Here is a 23,143-nt window from a genome sequence, read left to right on the forward strand (position 1 = left end):
TTTCCCATTTTGCTGTTTGCTTATGTTCACTTTCTTGCTCTGTTCCCTTTTTTTTTTTTTAAGATTTTATTTATTTGGGGCACCCCGGGTGGCTCAGCGGTTTAGCGCCACCTTCAGCCCAGGGCATGATCCTGGAGACCCAGGATCAAGTCTCATGTCAGGCTCTCTGCATGGAGCCTGCTTCTCCCTCTGCCTGTGTCTCTGTGTCTCTCTCTCTGTCTCTCTCATGAATAAATAAATAAAATTTTGGGATCCCTGGGTGGCGCAGCGGTTTGGCGCCTGCCTTTGGCCCAGGGCGCCATCCGGGAGACCCTGGATCGAATCCCACGTCGGGCTCCCGGTGCATGGAGCCTGCTTCTTCCTCTACCTGTGTCTCTGCCTCTCTCTCTCTCTCTCTCTCTCTCTCTGTGTGACTATCATAAATAAATTTAAAAAAAAAGATTTTATTTATTTGGGACTCCTGGGTGGCTCAGCAGTTGGGCGCCTGCCTTTGGCTTAGGTTGTGATCCTGGGATCCAGGATCAAGTCCTGCATCAGGCCCTGCAGGGAGCCTGCTTCTCCCTCTGCCTATGTGTCTCTGCCTCTTTCTCAGTCTGTGTCTCTCATGAATAAATAAATAAATCTTTGGGAAAAAAAAAAGATTTTATTTATTTGAGAGTAAATAAGTAAAATCCTAAAAAATAATAATAATTGGACTCTTAACTGACTGAGCCACCCAGGGGCCCCTCTGTTCTTCCTTTACTGCCACCTTTGTATTAAATAAATTTATTTTATTGTACCGTTTGGATATCTCTTTTTTTTTTTTTTTTTTTTACTTTTTTTTTAGTTACTGTAATACGCATGTTAACAGTGTAACTCAAATCTAGTAATATAATTCCAATAAAATATAGAAACTTTCCTCCAGGGATCCCTGGGTGGCGCAGCGGTTTGGCGCCTGCCTTTGGCCCAGGGCGCGATCCTGGAGACCCGGGATCGAATCCCACGTCGGGCTCCCGGTGCATGGAGCCTGCTTCTCCCTCTACCTGTGTCTCTGCCTCTCTCTCTCTGTGTGTGCGACTATCATAAATAAATAAAAATTAAAAAAAAAAAAAAAGAAAGAAAGAAACTTTCCTCCAGGGGCACCTGGTAGCTCAGTTGGTCCTGCTCTTGATCTTGGCTCAAGTCATAATCTCAAGGTTGTAAGTCAGGCTCCATACTGAACATGGAACCTGCTTGGGATTCTCTCTCTCCCTTTCTCTCTGCCCCTCCCCACCTCTCAAAAAAAAATTTTTTTTTTAATATTTTAAAGAAAAAGTTCTCTCTAGCATAGCCACATCTGGTTCCCCGTCCTTTGTGCTATTTTTGTCATTTTATTACATTCATATATGTTATAAGCCCAACAGTATAGTGCTCTTATTACTGCCTTTTACAATCTTATGTCTTTAAGGAAGTTAGAGAAGAAATAAAACCTAAATCTATGGTCTTATTCTAATACACAAATTTACCATCTTGGACCTTTCATCTCTCTGTATGGATTCAGGTCACCATCTGGAGTCCTTTTCATCTTTTTTCTTCTTTTTTTTTTTTTTAAGATGTTATTTTTAGGGGTACCTGGGTGGCTCAGTCAGTTAAGCATATGCCTTCATCTCAGGTCATGGTCCAGGGATCCTGGGATTGAGCCCTGAGTCAGGATCCCTGCTCAGCAAGAAGTCTGCTTCTCTCTCTCCCTCTACTCCTCCCCCCCATGCACTCATGCGCACTTGCTGTCTCTCTCTCTCTCTCTCTTTCTCTCTCTGAAGTAATCTTTTCAGTGTGGAGCTTAAACCTACCACCCCGAGATCGAGTCACACTCTCCATGGTCTGAGCCAGCCCTGGCACCCCTGAAGTCATTGTCTTTCACCTGGAGGACTTCTTTTATTATTTTACCAGGCAGATAAGCTGGCAGTCAAGCTCTCAGTCTGTTTATCTAGGAATATTTTTATTTTGCCTCATATGTGAAGGATAGTTTTGCTGGATACAGAATTCTTGGTTGGTGGTTTGTTTCTTTCTGCACTCTGAAAACATTCCATTCCATTGTTTCCAGTAAGAAGTCAGCAGTTAATTATATCGATGCTTATCTGTATGTGATGAATTCTTTTTCTCTTGTTTCAAGATTTTTATCTCACTGTTTGACTTTGAGCTGTTTTTCTGGATACATATGTCTCTGTATTTACCGTACTTAGGGTTTGTGGAGCTTCTTGGATGTGTAGGCAAATTTTTTTCCTCAAATTTGGGGAGTTTTCAGCCACTATTTTTTTAAATCTTTTTTCTGCTCTTTCCTGACTTCTCCTAAAACTCTCGGCGTGCACACGTCAGTATGCTTGATGCTGTACCAAAGGTTTGGGTATGTCAGAATGTCCTTTTTCATTGAGCTGGGCAGGAGGATGAGAGGAGCCCCCGCCCAAATGCCACAGATTTCCTCTTTCCATACCTGAAGTACACCGGTTTTTCAAGCAGAGATGACCGTTAGACTGCCGTATGCCCTTGGTCAGTTGCCAAAGTGCTGAAGTGGTGGTTGTGTCTGTTTTGTGCTTTGGGGGAGAGGTTTTGCCAGTCTCCTCATTTGATCATAGTCAAAAGTCCCACCCCTTCATATTGTTAAATTGACCTTCAAAAAGGATTTGTTGGCTTAAACCCCAAAGGCATTAATTTTTCCATTAAATGCCTCTTACTTGAAGTGGAATTAGAATGTTATTTAAAAGTATTAAAAGTCACATTGTCTCAGAGGAGTGAACAATTGAATCCCCAAAAGTTGGGTTCTGGTTAGCAGCATGGGTTTGTTGTACCACTGATTCCATGGGAACCTAGCATTTGGAATAGCAAGCTGTGGTTTTAGATCATTAGATCAGTGGAGATATTTTCTGATGTATAGCAGGTACTCAAAAAAATATCTGAATGAAAAGGCTACTTGGCAAGCTGTATTTTAAGTAAAAAAGAAGTTACAGAACAACTTATTAATGTGATTACAGATCACATATTAATGTGATCCCAGTTATAGAAAAATACAGTCGTTCCCCCCCCCAAAAAAAATAGTTCCTACCTCTCTAATTGTATTCGCATGCGTATTTGCAATACATAGGAAAAAGGAGAGAAAGTGCAAGGCAGCAAGAGAGTGAGCAAATTGTAAACCATGGAAACCTCTAGAGACAGGCGGGTAGGATCCCCATCTTCGGCTATGTAGGCTGTGCCCAGGAGACAGGGAATCTCAGGGTGCATCCACCCACGGTGGTGACTTTTTTAATCCCCAGAGAGGTACTACATGTGCTAGAAGGGCATTCCTGGGGTACGACGAGGGGCTGTGTAGGCAACTTCACCTTCTCTCCTCCATACAGACATTTTTTTTAAGAGTTTATTTATTCATGAGAGACAAAGAGGTGGAGAAGCAGTCCCCCGCAGGGAGCCCAATGCAGGACTAAATTCCAGGACCCCGGAATCATGCCCTTGAGCTGTAGGCAGCTGAGGCACCCAGGCCCCCTCCTTACAAACTTCTGTGCTTGAATTTTCCATTGCTGTAGTGTATTTGTACATCTCATGTGAAGAATACTTTGTGTTTCCCAAAGGTGAATTGTTTCAGATCAGTTTTGCAAAATGTGGAGTGGATTCATGCAGACTTCCTCTGGTTTTTACTCTGCAGTGACATGAGCTCGCGGGCAGGCTACCCCGCTCAGGTTTACAAAACAGCCAGCGCAGAGACTCCTCGGCCTTCCCAGCTGGCCCAGTCCAGCCCCTTCCAGCTCTCCGCCTCCGTCCCTAAGTCCTTCTTCTCCAAGCAGCCCGTTCGCAATAAGCACCCCACGGGGTGGAAGAGGACGGACGAGCCCCCGCCACGGCCGCTCCCCTTCACCGACCCAAAGAAGTAAGTGCATGGCCACCCAGCGGGGGCTGTGGGAGCCGAGCCAGGTGTCTCTGGGCAAGGAAGAGGGTGGCCCCTCGCTCGTTCGGCAAGGTGCTGGGCCAGTGACACACCATGAGTACAGTTGTGGACGGAGGTCCCTTGGCTGCCTGAGGGACATGGCCTTCAGGGGACTGCTATGCGGGAGACGAGGTTTGAGGGGGCAGGCAGGATGGGGGCCAAGGAAGGAGACGGGTGGCCTCGGGATGGAAATGCTTAAAGGGGAGCACAGGGTTTGGCCAGCAGAGTGTGTTGGGGCTGAGAGGAAGGCAAGGTTGAAGAACCCCCAGGTCCTATAACCAGAAGGGCAGACTTGCCTTGAGCTGAGATGGGGACTCAGGCTCGGTGAGGAGCAGGCTCGGTGTGGGGAGAGCCCCTGAGCTTGGTCCCCAGTGGGTTACGTTCACAAGGCACAGAAGAAACAAGGAGGCAGTTGGCTGAGGAGTCTGGAGATGAGAGAGACATCAGGCTAGAGAGGGCAACTGGGGTGTTGGGGTGTCGTCAGCGCAGGGGCATAAGGCTGGAGGCATACCCGAGGCCAGGAGTGTGGGTAGAGAGGAGGGGCAGGTGCAGGACGGGGCCGGAGAGCCCTCAGCCTCCAGAGAATAAGGAGAATCCCAGGTGAGCGATGGGTCCTGGGAGCCCAAGTGTGATGGGCTGTGCGCCGGGGTCACTGTGAGCCTCCTAGAGGTCCCTCGGGTGCAGGAGAGGAGAGTAGGAGAATCAGAGGGCGCTATGCTCGGCTCGTTTGCGGCATTGTGCTGTAAGGCAGAAAAGAGGAGAGGCGTGTGCACTGAGAAAGATTTCTCTTCTAAGTTAGGAGAATAGGATATATTTACCCGATGCTCCCTGTGTACCGGTCTCGGTTCCAAGCCCCTGTATATGTGAATGAATTTCCAGAATTCTCACAAGAACTCTGTGAGGTGGACCTATTATTCACCCCATTTTACAGATAAGGCAACTGAGGCCCAGAGTCAGAACAGCTGGTAAGGGATAGGGCAGGTCCAAGGCTCCTCTTCCATTGGGGCAGGGTGGGAGGAATCTGTCCTCACCATCCAGGTCTTTGTACCGTCTTTCAAGACCTGGATGGGCCATTCAAATGTGAGGAGGACACAGAGCTCGGCGGAAGAAAGGTGTCAGGAGACAGAAGTGAGTCCTGCAGATGTCGGCGGGCAAGCTTGGGGAGCTCACCCCAAGAATCCAGTTCCCACGCATCACGGCATGCCAGGGGCTCTGACCCTCTGCTCTCCTGATCAGAACCTCCAGCGGTGTCCCCCACGCCCAGGGTGGATGTCCAGGGCCCTGCTGACCAAGCACATCTGATGCCAGGCACTAGTACAGCGTGTACTTTGCCCAGACTCCTGCCCAGCCCCTGCGTTACCGGCCTTCTCCCCCTCTGCCCCTCCCTCTCTCTGCTCCACTGGCCTCCTGTGCTGCCAAGGCCAGGCCAACGTCAGGGCCTTTGGGAGGGGTTCTTGAACACCTGGAGTGCCCTTCCCCCAGATCTTGTGGCTGTCTCTAGTGGCGGGGGAAGGGGGGGTCTCATGCCACGTCCTCAGATGGATCTGCCCAGCTGTATGTAGCCCCTGCCATCATTCTGTCACTTTTCTCTTCTCTCCTGGAGAATAGACGCCTCTATCTTAGTCACGAGACACCCATAGACCTCCTGGCATTCTGGGTGCTCCCTCAGTTTACGCATGAGCCACGCATCTCATTTTGATCTCCCTGCAACCCCATTAGATACCACAGGCCCCCAATTTTAGGGTGGCCAGAGAGTCAGACCCTGCGACCCCGTGAGGTCTTCCACAAGCTGCCCCGGCCATCCTTCCCCTGTGTGCATACTAGGGCTGCCCTAACGAGTACCACAGGCTGAGTGGCCCAACTCCAAACACGTAGTCTCAGTCAGATGTCCAAGATCATGGTGTTGGCAGGGCTGGTTCCTTTTGAGGGCTCTGAAGGGGAATTTGTTCGAGCTACTGGCCCAGTTGCTGGTGATTTGCAGGCCGTGTATGGGATTCCTTGGCCTGTAGATGCATCTCCCCATTTTCTGCCTTCACGTGGCCTCCTCCCTAGATATGTGTCTCTGTGTTGACATTTCCCCTTTTTATAAGGATACCAGTCTTGGGTTGAGGGTCCATCCTAATTGCTTCATTTTGCTCTGGTTACCTCTGTAAAGACCCTAATTCTAAATGGAGCCACACTCAGATACTTGGAGTTTATACTTCAACATCTTTTTTGGAAGGGACCCAAAATACTGCCTCTCAGGTCTTAACACACACATGCCATTCTGAGGGAAGCTCTTTCAAACCCACACCAGGCTCAGCTTCCAAGACCGCATGCTTCTTCCTGTCCCAGGACACATCAGACCATCATTTCCTAGCAGCTTGCCTCCTCTCTATCCCCATAGTGGACTAAGAATTCTCGGGGAGCAGAGATACCGTGAGCCCCATCCAGGGCCCAGTACATACATAGTAGGTGCACAGAAAATATGCCCCGGGGGAAAAACCCTCTTTTCCCCATGGTAAGATTCAAACAAGGCTTTTTTATAGGTATGTATGTTTACTTATTTTAATGATTCCATTTATTTATTAGAGCAAGAGCGAGTACATGAGTACTCCTGGGTGGAGGGGCAGAGGGAGAGGCACACTCCCCATGAGCCGGGAACCTGATGCGGGGCTCCATCCCAGGACTGCAGGAACATGACCTGAGCCGAAAGCAAATGCTTACCTGACCAAGCACCAGGCACCCCTGGATGTGTATGTTTGTATAAACATATATAAATTAAATATATGAAATACATAAATATGTATAATATGTAAAATATATTACTATATCAATATATAAAATATTTGGGGTCACACATAATAGTGTCATGGCTTCTTGTAATTGTATTCAATAATTTAGTTACAGATATATTTTTTTATGATTTTATTTTTAAGTAATCTCTTCTCAATGTGGGGCTCGAACTTACAAGCCCAAGATCAAGAGTCGCTCCACCTACTGAGCCAGCCAGGAGCCTCATTTTTTAAATCACATGTAGAAGATGATATATGTTAATTTAGAATTGCTTTTGTTCACACACTCGCATTTCATAAAACTGTTTTATTCACACTCTCTCTGAGCATTTTGGAGATAGTGTCTTTGTCATTGTTAAAGATCCTTCTGAGTCACCTAACCTAGTTTTCCAGAAAACATCATCTTCAAGCTAAATTATTTGAGGTTAAACATACTTTTTTTTCCCTGTATATGAAGCTGTCACTGAAATCTTATCCCAAGGCACAAGAACTCACTTGCATAACTTATTTACCTACGTATATTAATACCAAGTACTGTCATAAGCCTTTCAGCTGCATTGACTCATTTAATCCTCACTATAGAACAATGAAATGCAAGTACTTTGCATCCCATTTTCCAGATAAGAAAAATTGAGGTACAGAATGGTGACATCACTTGCCCAGATTCACTCAGTTAAGGCTAATCACTGCAAATATTATGCTTGTTGGTTTTGTGATTTATCCCCCCAGGTCACCATGTATTACGAGCTCATCCCCCACCCCCACCAGGAGTAATTACCAGATCTGTCTACTTTCTTTGCTTCCCTTCTCATTGATTTCAGTTCCACGGGGAAAAGCTAATGTCCTCATCCAACACAAGGGTGTTTGCCTTTCAGCCAGGCTGCTTGGCTGGGGTTGTACAGACCTGGCCTCATTGATTCTCTGCCTGCCAAGGAATCTTGTTCTTACCCCTATTTCCAGGTGAGGAATCTGAGGCACTGTTAGAAGTATAGAGCCAGGGGATCCCTGGGTGGCTCAGTGGTTTAGCACCTGCCTTTGGCCTGGGGCTGATCCTGGAGTCCCGGGATCGAGTCCCACATTGGGCTCCTGCATGGAGCCTGCTTTTCCCTCTGCCTGTGTCTCTGCCTCTCTCTCCCTTTGTGTCTCTCATGAATAAATAAATAAAATCTTTTTTAAAAAATTTAAAAAAAAAGAAGTATAGAGCCAGGTCATGCAGCCAGAAGTGGCAGCGCTAGGATTCGCATCCAGCAAGGTAGCTAACAGAGCATCTTATATGAAAGATCCAAGGAGGACTCCTATCCAGGGCCACAACTCATGTTTCCTGAGGACTGGTCTCTTGGAGGGAACAGTTTCCTCTGTATTTGGGCCCCTGCTCTAGTTGACCAAATGACAGAGCTAGTGAAGGACAGTGAATCTATGCTCTGTCTCCCATGCTCGGCCCTTCTGCTGCAGGCCCTGGCCAATCCTTGGGGAGGGACAGGCCAGCACCTCTGTTCCAGGGGATGGCCATACAGCCCTGTTTTGACCACTTCATCCCAGGACTCATTAATTCATTGGCCTGCCTTCTCTCAGTCATGAGAGGGGCAGAGCAGCGTGTGAGGGTCAGGATGGGAATCCATTGGCTGCTTACCCTACCATCATTTTCCCTCTCTTTAAACTGGGAAGACAGTCATCCCTGGCTCCAGGATTGTGAGGATTTAGTGAGTTCATCCATTTGAGGCTCCCAGCACCACATTCTTGCTGCACAGGGCTTAGCAGGTGAGGGTGTGACTGGACTGACAGGTTTCCCTTCTGACAGGAGAGGCCAGCAGGTTGGGAGGTGGAGCCAGTAGCCCTTGGCTCTTCTGGGCACTACCTCCTCGATGGCCCAGTCTCAACCCAACTGCTGGGCTGGAGATGCCCCTGTGGACTGGCCCTTAAGCCATCCTGAGAAGCCTCCTTCACAAGGTAGGCACAACCAGGAACAGGCCTCTGCTCTTCCAGAGAATGGCCATACTGACACCACTTCTCTCTGAGTGTCAAACCAGCCAGCCACACCACGTAGGATTGTTGTGAGACACACATGCTTAGGCCCCATTGGCCCCTGGCCCCACAGGGAGGAGGCTGACCCTCCAGGAATAGCCTCTGTTGTGTGGTCGGGAGGGCCAGCCCCAGGGTCACACCTGAGGACCCAGGCCCCAAGTGTCCTTGTCCAGCACCACTGAGGGGAGGAACCAAAATGACCTATGTGAAGGCAGCCTGGGGCCCAGGAGTGGGTGAGCACTCAGGAGGCGAGGTTCATCACTGCAGTCAAGAGCAGTCCCTGCGTCAGACCACATCCGTTCACATCCCAGCTCCACCAGCACTGTGTGTCCGAACCTCCCGATACCGCCAGCCTTCGCCTATAGGGTGAAGTGACAGTAGAACCTGTCTCTCACAGCCGGCATGAGGAGAGAAAGCGGCCACACACGAGATACACCAGCCCTTGGGGAGAAGGCCCTTGTCACCAGGAGCCACTGCTACCACAAACCATGTGTATCGAGCACCACTTCCATTATAATTGAATCGAGGTGGCTCAGAGCATCTGGCAAATATGGGTTCTGAGTGTTCTCAACTCACTGTGCCTCAGTTTCCCCAGCCTCAAAAGGGGAAGACAGGAGTACCTGTATTCCAGAGGTGACATGAGAATTTCAGCAAGTCATAGGAAAACACCCAGTTGCTGTTGGCTGGGCTGACACGCACTGGCATCTAGTAGTTGACACCTCCTTCCTTCCTCAGGTTTAGGTCCAGCTCAGTACAGCTGCAGAAGGAGCAGGGGGGAATGCCTCTCCCCAACATCCCCACCCCATAGCAGGGCAGCCCCCGACTCCTCAGGCCTCTCCCAGCCATCCTTCCAGGAATAGCTGCCTGCCACCTGAGGTACAGACCTGCATATCCTCGCCAGCCTCGTTGGCACAGCCCCCAGCGCAGACAGGCTGACAGTGGTGCTAATTAGCTTAATTAACTCGGCCCCAAGGGAGCCGCCCCAGTTGGAGGCCAGAGCCCAGAGTCAGCTGGGATCAGGCCCAGCCAAGTCGGAGCCACTGGTTGCCTTCCACCTCCGGCCCTCCTGTCACAGGAAGAAAGAATCACTGTTGTCTGGGGCCTCAGTGCAGAGCCTTCTTTGTAAGTTGTCGTCTTTGTTTTCTGCTGTGAGTGGTTTAATTCCACAACGTGACAATGTCCCAAGTCCAGACAACGTGGGCAAATTAGAGATTATGTCTGGTGCTGTCGGGCAGGACCTTGAGAGAAGGCACATCCTTCCGGGTGTTCTCTTTATCTGTATCACGAAGGGTACACCAAGCCCAGCATAAAAACCAGACTAGTACCAAAGGGTTGGCAGTGCAAACCCAGCCTCTCCCTTCCCGGCCCCCAGCCGTTCAGGCCCCCTCCCCAGACGCAACCATGGCTTCATTTCTTCTGCTTCCTGCCCGAAACGTCCCAGCCATGACGAAGCACAGGTGACTGCATATGCTTCTTCCCCGCCACCCCTCTTCATCTGCAAATGTGGTGCCGTCTCTGCACCTCTGCTTTTTTGCACCTGCTTTTTCCCCTTCATATCTTGGTGACCATTCCGTGTTAGCACAGAGGAGGTGATCGCTTCCTTTTGAACAGTCAAGAGTAGTCTGTTTTGTCCTTGGGGGTCATCAGGTTTCAACAATCATGAAGACCAGAGATCTTGAGAAAAAGGGAAAAGATCAGAATGTACAAGCCCAGTCTGGTTGGTTTTGTTAACCTGGAATTAATGCTATTTTAAATTACTGCTTGGAATTTGCAGTTTAGAAATGACATTGGAAAATTCTCCCAGGAGAAAGAGAGTAAGAGCAAAAATGATCGAGTTGACTCCGAACTGAATTCCGTCGTGCTTTCCCCATTTAGACGCCTCACAGCAGCACACAGATAGCATCAGGCCAACGGGACCTACAGCAGATGAGATGTGTGTGGAGGTGAAGGTTGCAGCCGGGAGGGTGGGGGGGACAGACGGACTGTAGCATGGTTTCTTCTGGTGAGCCAGCCTTCCACTGCAGAATCAGGAATGCCCCCATTAGAGTCCTGGAGGACCTAGGAACTGAGAAGGCAATTTTAGCAAATGAACACAAAATTAAACAGAGCAAGGAAGAAATACTTGTGTTCTTTTGGCTTAACTTTTTACAATATCTCTGTACTTTTTCCTCTTTTATAAAAGTTATTTAAACTTGTTTTAAAGGAAGGAGGAGGGGGCATGGCTGGCTCCATTAGAAGAGGATGCAACTCGATCTCAGGGTCATGAGTTCAAGCGATTACTTAGATAAATTAAAAAAGAAGAAGAAGAATAGAAGAAGGTTGAAAGGAAGGAAATAGGTAGAGAAGCAGGTGGGTTGGTTGGTCAGTTGGTTGGAAGGTTGGTTCCATGTGACTCACATGGAACAGCTACTGCTGAGTGCTTGCAATGTGGCAAGCCCTATTCCCAACACAACAGAATGCAGAAGGCTGCAGATGAGTTGGGAGTGGGACCACACACACACAGTGCCCATGACAAACCACCAGGAGATGAACACAGCGAAGCAACATACAGGATTGTGTGATCACGCACACCTGGGCTGGAAGGGAACACCAGAAGGTTGAGTGGTCAGGGGAGGCCTCTCTGAATAAGCTGGATAGATGAGAAGCTGTCATTCATGGGGAATGCTGGGAAGGGCAACTCTAGGCAGCCAGAACAGCCTGTGCAAAGGCCCTGGGGCAGGAATATGCCTGGCATGCTAATGGAACATTGAGAGGCCTCCATGGAAGGGGATGAGGGCGGAGGCAGAGCAGATTGTCAAGGATTTCATGGGCTTGTGGTGAGGGTACACTTTTAGAAAATGAATCCCCCCCACCTGCCCATCTTTTGGAGCTGAGAGTTTGGTAAATTTTAATATATCAAACTAAGCAATGTGTAAGCTTTGTTTTCTGAAAATGATTTCACACTGTACCTACCACTTCCTTCATTCCTCCGACATACCTGGGACAACCTCTTTCTGTGTTATGTGAATCAGCTCCACTTCTCTTTCATAGCTAGATGGCATTATTCTGTGGGGCCTCTCCCTTCCCCTGCTGGCCAGTTCTGTGTTTGCTTCACAGGACCCCAAGAAGCGTCCTCATATCCTTGGCACACCTAGGTTCACGTGGGCCTCCCTAAGGGACACCGTCCCAGAAGTAGAGCCCCTAGGGCCAAAAGCGTACATGTTCCATAGTGTTCTGTGGGTGGCTCTGCGCCCCTCCCAGAGGGACAGCCTCATGAACAGTGTCCCTTTCTTGCCATAGACAGGCTGAAGCCCTGGCCTGCTCCCTCTCCAGGGAGCACTGAGTCACATACCCCACCCCCCTCCTTGCAGGAGATTCTGGAAAACTGTGAATTCCCTTTGGAAGGGGGAGGGGTGAGCCCTCTTCCTCTGTTTCTCTGTGTATTTCTTTCTTTTGGCTCTAAAGCTCTTTCATTTGCCCGGAGAACACACTTCAGAGAACACTGTAATGGAGCCAGAATTACCCTAGACCTGGAATTCTAATTTGGGGAAGAATACGACCACAGGGAAAAACTTGCCGCACTCTCTTGCTCCTTTTGTTAAAACCCCAAGGTGGCAGCTGAGAAAATGAGAAAGATGCAAACTTTAAAATGCTCAGGAGCCCGAGACATCTTTCTTCCTGGGTCCAAAGACTTTTTCTTTCTTGAGTTACAAAATGATGCATTCCAGGTGTCACCTGTTTTTGAAATGACTATTATTCTGGCATGTGCTTATGGTAAAATGAGATAGTCCAGAAGGGTATCAGGTAAAAAGTGAAAGTCCTTGTTTTTCTACCTCCTAAAAAGACACCTGACTTCCCAGATTTCATTTACCATTGTTCATAATTTCCCCAGAACTTTTTTCCTGCCTTTAAAAGAATATTACTGGGATGACTGGGTGGCTCAGCGGTTGAGCATCTGCCTTCAGCTCAGGGCGTGATCCTGGGGTCCCCGGATGGAGTCCCACATCAGGCTCCCTGCCTGGATGGAGCCTGCTTTTTTAAAGATTTTATTAATTTGGGGTTGCTGGGGTGTGTAGAGGCAGAGGGAGAGAGAGAATCTCAAGCAGACTCCACACTGAGTGCAGAGCCTGACATGGGGCTCGATCCCGTGCCCCCAAAGATCATGACCTGAGCTGAAGTCAGGAGTCAGACGCTTAACCAACCAAGCCCTCCAGCCCCCTCACTGTACATCTTTTTTAGGCCATGTCTGTGCTAGAAACACAGCAGTCAAGTACAAAGGTGACACCTGTAGGCTCTGCAGCCTGGTGGTCTCGGCTGGAATCCTGACTCCTCCACTCACACAGGCTATGTGACCTTGGACAACTGTTCCTTTAGTCACCTTGCATCTCAGTCTCCTGTCTGTAATGTGGGGGTGATAGTAATTGAGGCTGCTGTGCGGATTGAATGAGTTAGCATACACGGAGCCCTCGGGATGGTGGACAGGGCCTGGTACACGGGTAGCGCTATTAGCTGTCATTATTTCTCTCCTGGGACACCTCAGGTCAAGGACCCAGTTTTCACCAGGGAAGTAAGATCTGAGCCTAAAGGCTGAGCCAGAATCCAAAGGCCAGAGGAGGCCTCAGGGCAAGTCCCAGGAGTGGAGGACACGGAGTCCCTCCCAGGAGAGGGCCAGGGAGCTGGGGGTAGGGAGCTGTGATGGCCTGCGGAGCCAGCAGAGGGGTAGGGGAGCAGCCGAGGAGTGTGGGCAGCTCAGGGCCAGCCCTCGTTACCCAAGTGCTTGCTCTGTGAGGTGCCACCGAGGTGCCACTGCAGCCATCCCTGTAGTGCTGTGAGGTCAGCATGTTCTCCAGGGGATCGGAGAAGTGGTGCCACATGCCTGCAGTCCCACAGCAGGAGCAGAGAGACTCAGGCCTGTCCACCGCCACCACTCCTGCTTTTAACCCTAGGCTGTGCCAGGATGGCTTTTAGATGCCAGAGTGTTCTGGAAGGCAGCATGGGGTCAGCATCGAAGATGGTGATCCAAGTGACCTGGCCTACAGGCCAGTTTCTGAAATGGGAGCCCCAGTGGAAAAATGGGGGTGGTGAAGGGGCTCCAGGGCCCTGGCCAGGGTTTAGGTGCCTCGTCTCTAGATCTTCCCAGCCACCCCGTGATTCGTGAACTCTCTTTCCCACATGTCACAGATGAAGAAACGAAAGTTAGGGACACCTGATGACAGACTCTGGAGCACTTGGCCAGAGGTCTGCTGTCTGCGGCCCAGCATTCACCTGTGGAGACCTGGTTCCCAGGAGATGGGTCCTCTGTGAGACACCCTGAGACCCCATCCCTCTTCCGTGGCTGGAAGCCCTAGTCACCCTCATCCACCTGAACACTGCAGGAACTTGCTCATCATCTCCCTTCTGCTCTTGGCCCCACTGAGGGCCACTTTTATGTCCAGCCATCAGTGATCCTTCCAGGATGCAAATCAGGACCTCCCACCCACCAGCTCAGAATCTCAGAGGCTTCCTTCCCAGAAGCAGGCCCAAGTCCCCTCCATGGCTCATGAGTTCCTGTCCCATCCCCTCCCAGACCTCACCTTGGACCACTCGTCCCCTCACTCACCTCACCAACCTGTGGGCCTCCTCCATGCCTCTGTCACCGGGCTTGACCCCCTCACAGCCCAGCACTTGCTTCCCTCTTCCTGGAGTGCTCTTGTACCCTGCGGGCTCCCTCAGCTGTCACCCCCCGGAAGAGCCATGTCCCATCCCCACCAATCCCTACTCGATTACCTGGCTTTATCTTTCTTCAGACCCCCTCTCTGCCTCACATTATGGGATCTCTCTTTCTGGTCATTTATTCGCTGTGGATCTCCGTAACTGGGGGTCAGCTCCATGTTCACTGCTGTGTGTCCTCTGCCTGGAACAGGCTTGGTCCCAGGCAGGTCGCAGGAAGTCTTGTGGGACTAGTCTGAGGAGAGAATAGACGTGGCCCCTCTTGCTGCTTACTTCCAGCAGGTGGAGTGGAGAAGGCTGCGGTCCCTTCCGCGGTGGCGGCCTGCCTTCCTGAGGCAGGACAGCTTTGAGAAGCAGCTAGAGCCTCCCCAGGGCCCCTCTGACCCTCATCTTCTCACTCCAGGCAGGTGGACACGAGTACGAAAAACGTCTTCGGGCAGCCGCGGTTGAGGGCATCCCTCCGAGACCTCCGCTCCCCACGGAAGAACTACAAATCCACCATCGAGGACGACCTGAAGAAACTCATCATCATGGACAACCTGGCGCCTGAGCAGGAGAGAGATGCGGGAGTACGTAGAGGCCGCCTTCGCCGCACCCACACAGTCAGAATCAGGCGGGCCAGGTGGTTGTGGGAGGGCAAGGGAGGAGGACAGAGCTCCCTGAGGTCACTCTGGCCTCTCCTGCCAGTGGCCTCTATCTGTGGCACCTGCCAGCCCCATTTGGGTGTATGTAGCTTCATAGCCAGGAGTCAGGTAGTCACATTAGTCAGGGACCAAATCACAGCATAAGGCAGCCTGAGCAGGCACGTGGGAAAGCCCGTCCGCACTAGGGCAGCTCGAGCCACTGGAAAGGGATGCTCTTACTGGCTCTCATGACCCGAGCGGAGCCTGAGTGGAAGCAGCCTCCGCCCACCCAACCCTCAGGGACCGAGAGTGGAGGCGAGGGTTCCCAGGGGGGAATTCAGGCTCCCTTAGTCTGCTGCACTCTCCTGTGGGACCGAGCTGTCCGCAGTGGTCCTCATCAATGACTGGCTCCCCTAAGTTGCACTTAGGTCACACCACCTTCCCTGACCTGACCCGGTGCAGGAGGGGGGCACTGGCCTCTCAGAGGCAGGTGGTGCGGGGAGGGGAGGAGGGATCCCCAGGGGAATGAGGACGGTGACAGTGAGCCAGGCCACGACCACGCCCCATGACGGTCCCTATCTCCTCCTCAGTCACCACAGAAGAGCCTGCAGCGGACGCTGTCAGATGAGAGTCTGTGCAGCGGGCGGCGGGAACCCAGCTTCGCCAACCCCACCAGCCTGGAGCCGGGCCTGCCCAGTGACGTGCTCTTCACCAGCACCTGCGCCTTCCCCTCCAGCACACTGCCCGCCCGACGCCAGCACCAGCACCCCCACCCGCCGGGCGGCAGCAGCCCCAGCACTGTCCCCACAACTGGCAGCAACGGCTTCCCAGAGAAGAAATGTGAGCCTGGGGCACCCTGGGGCCAGTGGGGGGGGGTTTCCCAGCCTTGGGAAGCAAGCAGGGGCCGGGGGATGGTGTACACTGGAAGTCATCAGTGTTGGTGTCGGCCGAAGTGAGGAGCTGGGGCGCATGGGAGCTTCGGGAGAGTCCTGATGGTTAGGCACTGGGTGCCACCCACAGAGCTGGGGATTGTTAGGCGAGGATGGGGGGTCTCCTGGGGGGTCACCTAGCTGGAAGTCTGGACTGCCCGAAGATTAGAGTCACCTGAGGCCAGAGGGAGGGTGTCAGCCCCCGAGGCTGCAGACAGGAGGGCCCTGGGGATCGGGCTTTACATTAGCTGCTCCCCCAGCTCCCTGTTCCAGCACCAAGCAGATGGTTCCGTGAATGTTTATTTACTTACCTGATTCCCCCCCAAGTCTGCCAACTCTTGTTGGAGGGAGGAGGTGTAGGGTGTGACTCATCCATCCTTGTATTCATCCAGCGACTGTTTACCGCGCGTCCCCCACGAAGGGGGCCCCAGTGCACATGGTCCCTGTCAAAACCTGGGCGCCAGCTGGGGTGGGCCTGCCTTGAATCCATCCTCCTCCGATCCCTTATTCACAACCCCAAAGCTTCCCAAACTGAGAGGTGATTGAGAAGTTTGGGCCAAGCTCACAGCAGCAAAACCCAACCCAAACGGGCCTGGGGCTGTTTACTTACCTGCCTTCCCTGCCCCACCTGACATCATGATCACTGCAGAACGCCGGCCTGAATCCAGGGGCTGCGGGGCCTGCCCGGGTGCGGTGTGCGACAGGCAGCACCTGCACAGCTCCCTCCGACACAGACAGGGTGTGACTTCAGAGTCTACCCCAGGGGTTCCAGCAGAAGGCCATGTCTGGGTCACTGAGGGGAGCCTCCCCCAGAGCCAGGTTCTACTCCGCCCCCATCTCAGCTCAAGGCAAACGTATCCCTCACTGCATTAAACTGAGACTCAGACGTGTTAATACGTGGAAAACGCTTAGCACAATCCCTGATGCACAGTAAGCACTGAGAAGCGCTGGCTGTTTGTTATTTTGTTATATTCTTCGGTCTGGAGCAAGCATTTTAATCTGCCGTGAGTCAGGCTTGTGCCCCAGGCCGGGAGAGCGGGGTTAGAACAGAGTGTTAACAGGGACCTACTAAACCCCAAAGCCTCGCGGGGTTGGGCTTAGAGCAGGGTCAGCGGCTGACCATGCAGTTCAAAGACAAGTGTCACTGCCAACGAGTGTCATTGCGAGCCAGGCATCTCTCTCTGAGCCTCGGTTTCCCCCTCCACAACACGGGGGTTCGTAGGAGCACCTCCCTCCCACTACTAGGAGGAGGTGAGGCTGGGAGATGGTCCCAGTGCTGTACCCAGCGTGGTTGGGCCCTGCTCTGCCTGCCTGAGTCACCCCCTGACCTCTGTACTTCTTTGCTGTCCTCTGTCCCCTCCCCTTTGGCAGCTATGAGGTATCAGCAAGCTGAGGCCCGGGGCCTCCGCCCGGCACATGGGACTCAGCCCAGCCGTTGGCTGCGGCAAATGATGCAGCTGCTGGTGCTGGCGCTCCCAACACCAGAGACTCCAGGGGCATCTTTCTCTGCCCGGCCTTCCATACAGGGACCCAGCAGGTCTCCTTGCAGCGACCCTGCCACACCCAGACCCTAACTACACGCTGACGACCCTGGTTTATATCTGCAGCCTGGCCCTTCCGCCTCCATGCCGCACCTCCAGAAACAAACTTCTGGCCCACCCCAGGGCCAGCCCATCTCAGGGCCAGCTTCAGAATCCTGGTCACCCTGCACCCTTCTCTTTGGCCCACGCTCCCATCCCCTCTTCAGGAAGTACATTTGGTGGCACAAACAGAATGATTTCAGGAGCTGCCACTTGTTCCTCCCCGCTGCCCCCGCCCCTGAGGCCTCACCCAGTCTTGTCCACTCTCCTCTCCCTCCTGGACCCCAGCAGCCTCCTCACCACCTCCCTCCCTTCCTGCTCCCCACCCCTATGGGGTCCAACCTCCGCTCGCAGCCAGAGGGAGCCTGTGAGCACCCGCATCAGGTCATGTCCCTGGCTGCTCAGAGCCTGTGGCTCCATTCCACTTGGAGTAAAAGACAACGTCCTCCTGACCTGCGAGGCCCCCACAGTCCAGCCCGCACTTCTGACTTCACCTCCCGCCACTCTGTCCCTCTCACCCCATTCCCACCCACGTAAACACCTGACACTCCCCTTGACCTGCTGGTGTTTGTCATCTTCTGATGATTGTAACGTACTTACTTAATTGTATGTGTTATAACACTTAGAAGCATTACGTAAACCATACAGAAAGTAAAACAAAGGATTAATATCTTTGTTCCTTTCACGTTCTCATTCTCCCCCCATCTCCCATCTCCTCTTCCCCACCAGCCACCATCTCCACCTCGGAGCTCTCGCTGGCCGATGGCCGGGAACGGCCGCTGCGACGCCTTGACCCCGGGATGATGCCACTGCCTGACACAGCTGCTGGCCTTGAGTGGTCCAGCCTGGTGAACGCGGCCAAGGCCTACGAAGGTAGGCACCTTCCACCCAACCTGGCCCAATCCCTACCCCCTGCTCTGTCCAAGAAGGCTCAGCGGAAGAACTTGGGGCTTCGCAGTGGGACAGACTCGGGATCCAGAGTTAGAGGGGTCAGGGTTCACATCCTGCCCTGTCTCTTGCTCGCTGTGCAGTCCAGGGCAAGTGTATTGGTCTGTTGATCTACACAACAGGCACATGCCTGGGGCTGCAGTGAGGATTAGGTGAAAACATTGTGTGTAAAACACATCAGGCACAGAACAAGCCCTTACCAGACAGTACCTTCTACTATATCGCTGAGCAAACATGTGATAATCCAAATCGTATTTAGATTTGCTTTGGCTGCCAGTGGCTGAAAACCCAAATTAACATTGACTTCCAACATGCAAGGTTTTATGCGGGTCAAAATTCCTGGGGCGGGTGGTCTGGGGCAGGGGTGGCACTTGCACAGATGCATCAGGGTGCAGGCTCCTTGGTCTGGCTTATCTGGGGAGGCCTCGCCCTCATGCTCCCAGATGGCTCCTGGAGGTCAGGCCATCGTGTCCAGCTCTGAGCAGCAGGACAGAGGACATATGCCCAAGCCTGACACTACCCCCTATATTTATTTCCCCAGAGTCCAGGGCATTGCACACAGCCATACCTGATAGCTTCAGGACAGGCTGGGAAGTGAGGCCACATGCCCAACAAACATTTGGGATTTGTTCTTATGGAAAAAGGGAAAACAGATCATGAGGGATCCTGCTCTGAGCCATGCTGGGCTCCCAATAGTGACTGAGATGGCCCCGGGTCCTGCCCTCCAAGGCCAGTGGAGGAAAGAGACTCATCACTAGACAGCAGTGGCCTTGAGTGATCAGGGCTGAGGGAGCCCAGAGCGGGTGCCTAATCCAGACTGCGGGGTATCAGGGAGGGCTTCCTGCAGGAAATGGCAGAGAGTGCTAGCCGTCCCTCATTATCTGATGAGCTCTGTGACGAGTGGTTGGCCTCTGCTGCCTCAGTTTGCTCATCTGTAAAGCCGAGATAGTAGCTCCTACAGCAAGGTGATCGTAGCATTAATGGATTTACATAGACTTGGCTGCACTTAAAAATGAATGTCACCATCTATAGCACCTGCACATCCCTGAGGACATTCGAGTTTTGACTCCAGAGTCAGGATCCAGGAAGAGAATCCGAGGGCATTTATCACCTGTCCTCTCCAGATCTCCACAGGGGCCCCAGGGAGTCTCACAGGTGCCTTCAGGGGCCCTCACTGTCTGGGTTCCCTGAGCAGCTGGCTTTTTATGTGATGGGGGTATAAAGGGGTGTGCGGGCATATCCCAGGAGGAATGCCGGGAGCCAGGCAACGGGGCCACCTCCTCTCTCCTCACCGGTGTCCGGGCCTCCCAGGGCCAAGACCATGGGTTCTGTGGGAAGCAGCTGGGAGGCTCCAAGCCACTCCCCGAAGACCCAGATGCCACCAGCAACTGTAGTATTGTCTTTAGAAGGCAGAGCTGTCTAGATACCGACCCCAGTAGTGGGCTTCTGGGAGGGGCTGGGGCAGCCAGAGCCACATCCCCCATAGCCACTCCATTTAGCCCCCCTACTCCACTCCCACCCTACCGCACCCCCATGCCTGAGGAATCAGCACCACACGTGAGAAAGCTTGGGGAGCAGGCTAGCTGCCCTGGTTCTCCACCCAGGCCGCACATCAGAGTCCCCCAGGGAGCTTTCTCCTTCTCATTTATGAAATTAATAAATGAACCACAGCAACAACAGAGAAGATTAGGTAATGGGTGATGTGGGACGGTGCAGCAGAAAGGCCTGGAAGGAAATCCACCAGTACCACAGTGGCAGTGACTTCCCTGCAGAGCACGGAGAGGGGCGGCAGTGGGATGGAGTCAGGCTGGTCTCAGCTCACTGGGAGCTTGGCTTGTTTGTTTCAGTGAAGATCTATATGGGTTATCCTGTGTAATTCAAACAAATGGAAAAAAGACTAAAGGAATTATGAATTTCAGCAGGTGTATTCATGGCGTGGTAGCTTTGGTGAGGGAAGCTTCTATGAGGGAAATAGAAAGATACCTGGGGTTTATTTCAAAATATTCCAGGAAAAAAAAAAGCAAAAGGGATCACATCTTGTAGTGCTAGAAAGTAAGGAAATGCTTTAGATAGGAGGCACGCAGGGAATAGGGCATGTCAGGGGGACACAGGAGCCATCCAGAAGAGCTCTCAATGGCCAAAGTTGTAACAGTCAAACAACTAAATAATAGTAGTATTGGATTCTAACCCCAAGAATAGAATAAATGTCCATGAGTCCATACTCCTATAAGTAGACAAGTGAATAAACAAAGGATGGCTATATGACAGCTCTTCCTTATAAGAGGATTCCAGTTAATCTAGAAGGAATGAGAAAGATACGGAGTCATCATTAGAATAACAGTAGTGATTGATGGTTGCTAAAATTAGTGGGGAGACTTTAAGCAGAAGCAAGGTGTTTATATAGCCTCAAAGTATCTACCCCAAAATATTTATGATTGCTCAGTCCACAAGTTCTTTTATCCCTGTCCCTCCAGGAGGTGGAGCTTAATTCCCCTCTCTGAGAGTGGGTTGGACTCAGCCTCTCACTCCCAACAGAGTGAGTGTTGGAAGGGAACAGTAGTGACTTCACAATGGAGGAGGCTGGTGGCCAGTGTCTTATCCAGGGGATCAAGGTCCCCATTGCCGGTAACAGGACACATCAACCCCTGGGGTGCCTGGGTGGCTCAGTCAGTTAAGCGTCTGTCTTCAGCTCAGGTCATTACCCTGGGGTCCTGGGATTGAGCCCCCATAGGGCTCCATGCTCATAGAAGAGCCTGCTTCTCCCTCTGCCTCTACCCCCTCCTCCTGCTCATTCTCTCTCTCTCTCTCTCTCTCTCTCTCTCTCTCTCAAATAAGTAAATAAAATATATATTTTTAAAAGATACATCAACATTGCAGACCTCTGGTATGATGCAGTGAGTCAGACACACCACTTCTCCAGTTTTCTGCCCCTAACTCTGTCAGAACATTAAACAAACCCAAACTGAGGGACGTTCCACCAAACCTGACCAGTACACCTGAAAAGTGTACAAGTCCTGAAACTCGAACCCTGAGTAGAAACTGTCACAGGTCAGAGGAGGGCCAGGAGGTGTGGTCACTGAACACAGTGTGTAATCCTGCAGTAGGTCCTAGGACCGAAAAAGATAGGAAAATGAGTGAAATCAGATCGCGTGTGCAGTGTGGCTGATAGAAACTGGTGTTTTCGTCACCGTACCCTGGATCTGTGAGACGTTAACATCGGAGGAGCCTGGGGGAAGGGGATGCCAGAGTTCTCCGGCATCTTTGCAACTCTTCTGAAGATCTGAAACTACTTCAGAATAAGTTTTGTTTTAAGATTTTATTTCTTAAAAAAAAAAAAAAAAAAGATTTTATTTCTTTAGTTCAGACAGAAAGAGCATGAGCAGGGGGAGGGGCAGAGGGAGAAGCAGACTCCCCGCTGAGCAGGGAGCCAGTGCGGGGAGCCACTCAGGTACCTCTAAAAAGTTTCTTAAGGAAATTGGGGATCCCTGGGTGGTGCAGTGGTTTAGCGCCTGCGTTTGGCCCAGGGCGCGATCCTGGAGACCCGGGATCGAATCCCACGTCGGGCTCCCGGTGCATGGAGCCTGCTTCTCCCTCTGCCTATGTCTCTGCCTCTCTCTCTCTCTCTCTCTCTCTGTGACTATCATAAATAAATAAAAAATTTTTTAAAAAAAGGAAATTGTGTGAGGTTACTGAGGGGCACAGGGACTTGAGGGCGACAGATCATCCATGCTCCTGTCACAGTGATGGTTGCACAGAGTATAGACAAATGTGCCACATCCTGCCAAGCTGGACGCTTTCAGAACATGCAGAGTGTTGTGTGTCAGCTAAACTTCCGTAAGCTGTTGTTAAAAAGGAGAGGAGCAATCAGGAGACTTTAAAGAATAAATAGAAATTTAAAAAGCAAAGAGCATGTAGAAGAGGAAACCAGAGTATGTTGACAGTTGTTGAAACAGTGACAGGCTCATGAGGACTCATACGGTCCTTTCCCTGCACACAGGCATGTGTGAAACAGTCCATATAAAAAATATTTCCAAAAAGAATAAGTATTAGGGACACCCTAGTGGCTCTGTTGGTTAAACATCTGACTCTTAATTTCGGCTCAGGTCATGATCTCAGGTTTGTGAGATCGAGCCTCGTGTGGGGCTCTGCTTGAGATTCTCTCTCTCCCTCTCCCTCAGCCCTCCCTCTCCCTCTCTCTCTTAAAAATCTCTCTCTCTCTCTCTCTCTCTCTCTCTCTCTCTCTCTCTCAGGGATCCCTGGGTGGCTCAGTGGTTTAGCACCTGCCTTCGGAGCAGGGCGTGATCCTGGAGTCCCGGGATCAGGTCCCATGTCGGGCTCCCTGTGTGGAGCCTGCTTTTCCCTCTGCCTGTGTCTCTACCTCTCTGTGTGTGTGTCTCTCATGAATAAATAAATAAAATCTTAAAAAAAAAAATCTCTCTCCTCTCTCCTGGGCAGTGCAAAGAGCTGTTTCACTCTTCTCCCTCAACGACCCAGCTCTGAGCCCAGAGATCCCACCTGCACACAGTCCGGTCCACAGCCACCTGAGCCTGGAGAGGGGGCCCCCAACCCCCAGGACCACCCCTACCATGAGGTAAGATCTGTCTGGGAATACCTGGTGGCCCAGCAGCCTGAGTCCCTACAGCCCAGA

General features: G+C 51.6%; 1 protein-coding gene across 3 annotated transcripts in view; it reads left to right on the top strand.

Annotated features, from left to right (window-relative positions):
• Positions 1–23,143, top strand: part of SIPA1L3 (signal induced proliferation associated 1 like 3) — a 234,407-nt gene that overhangs the window by 205,908 nt on the left and 5,356 nt on the right. For all 3 annotated transcript variants that reach the window (XM_072751507.1, XM_072751505.1, XM_072751511.1), the window contains 5 exons: positions 3,653–3,874; positions 14,819–14,984; positions 15,629–15,878; positions 18,277–18,420; positions 22,951–23,086. In XM_072751507.1, coding sequence (XP_072607608.1) covers positions 3,653–3,874; positions 14,819–14,984; positions 15,629–15,878; positions 18,277–18,420; positions 22,951–23,086 — 918 coding nt within the window. The remainder of the gene's footprint in view (positions 1–3,652; positions 3,875–14,818; positions 14,985–15,628; positions 15,879–18,276; positions 18,421–22,950; positions 23,087–23,143) is intronic.

This window comes from Vulpes vulpes, chromosome 1, assembly GCF_048418805.1.
Source record: "Vulpes vulpes isolate BD-2025 chromosome 1, VulVul3, whole genome shotgun sequence".
Classification (NCBI taxonomy): Eukaryota; Metazoa; Chordata; class Mammalia; order Carnivora; family Canidae; genus Vulpes; species Vulpes vulpes.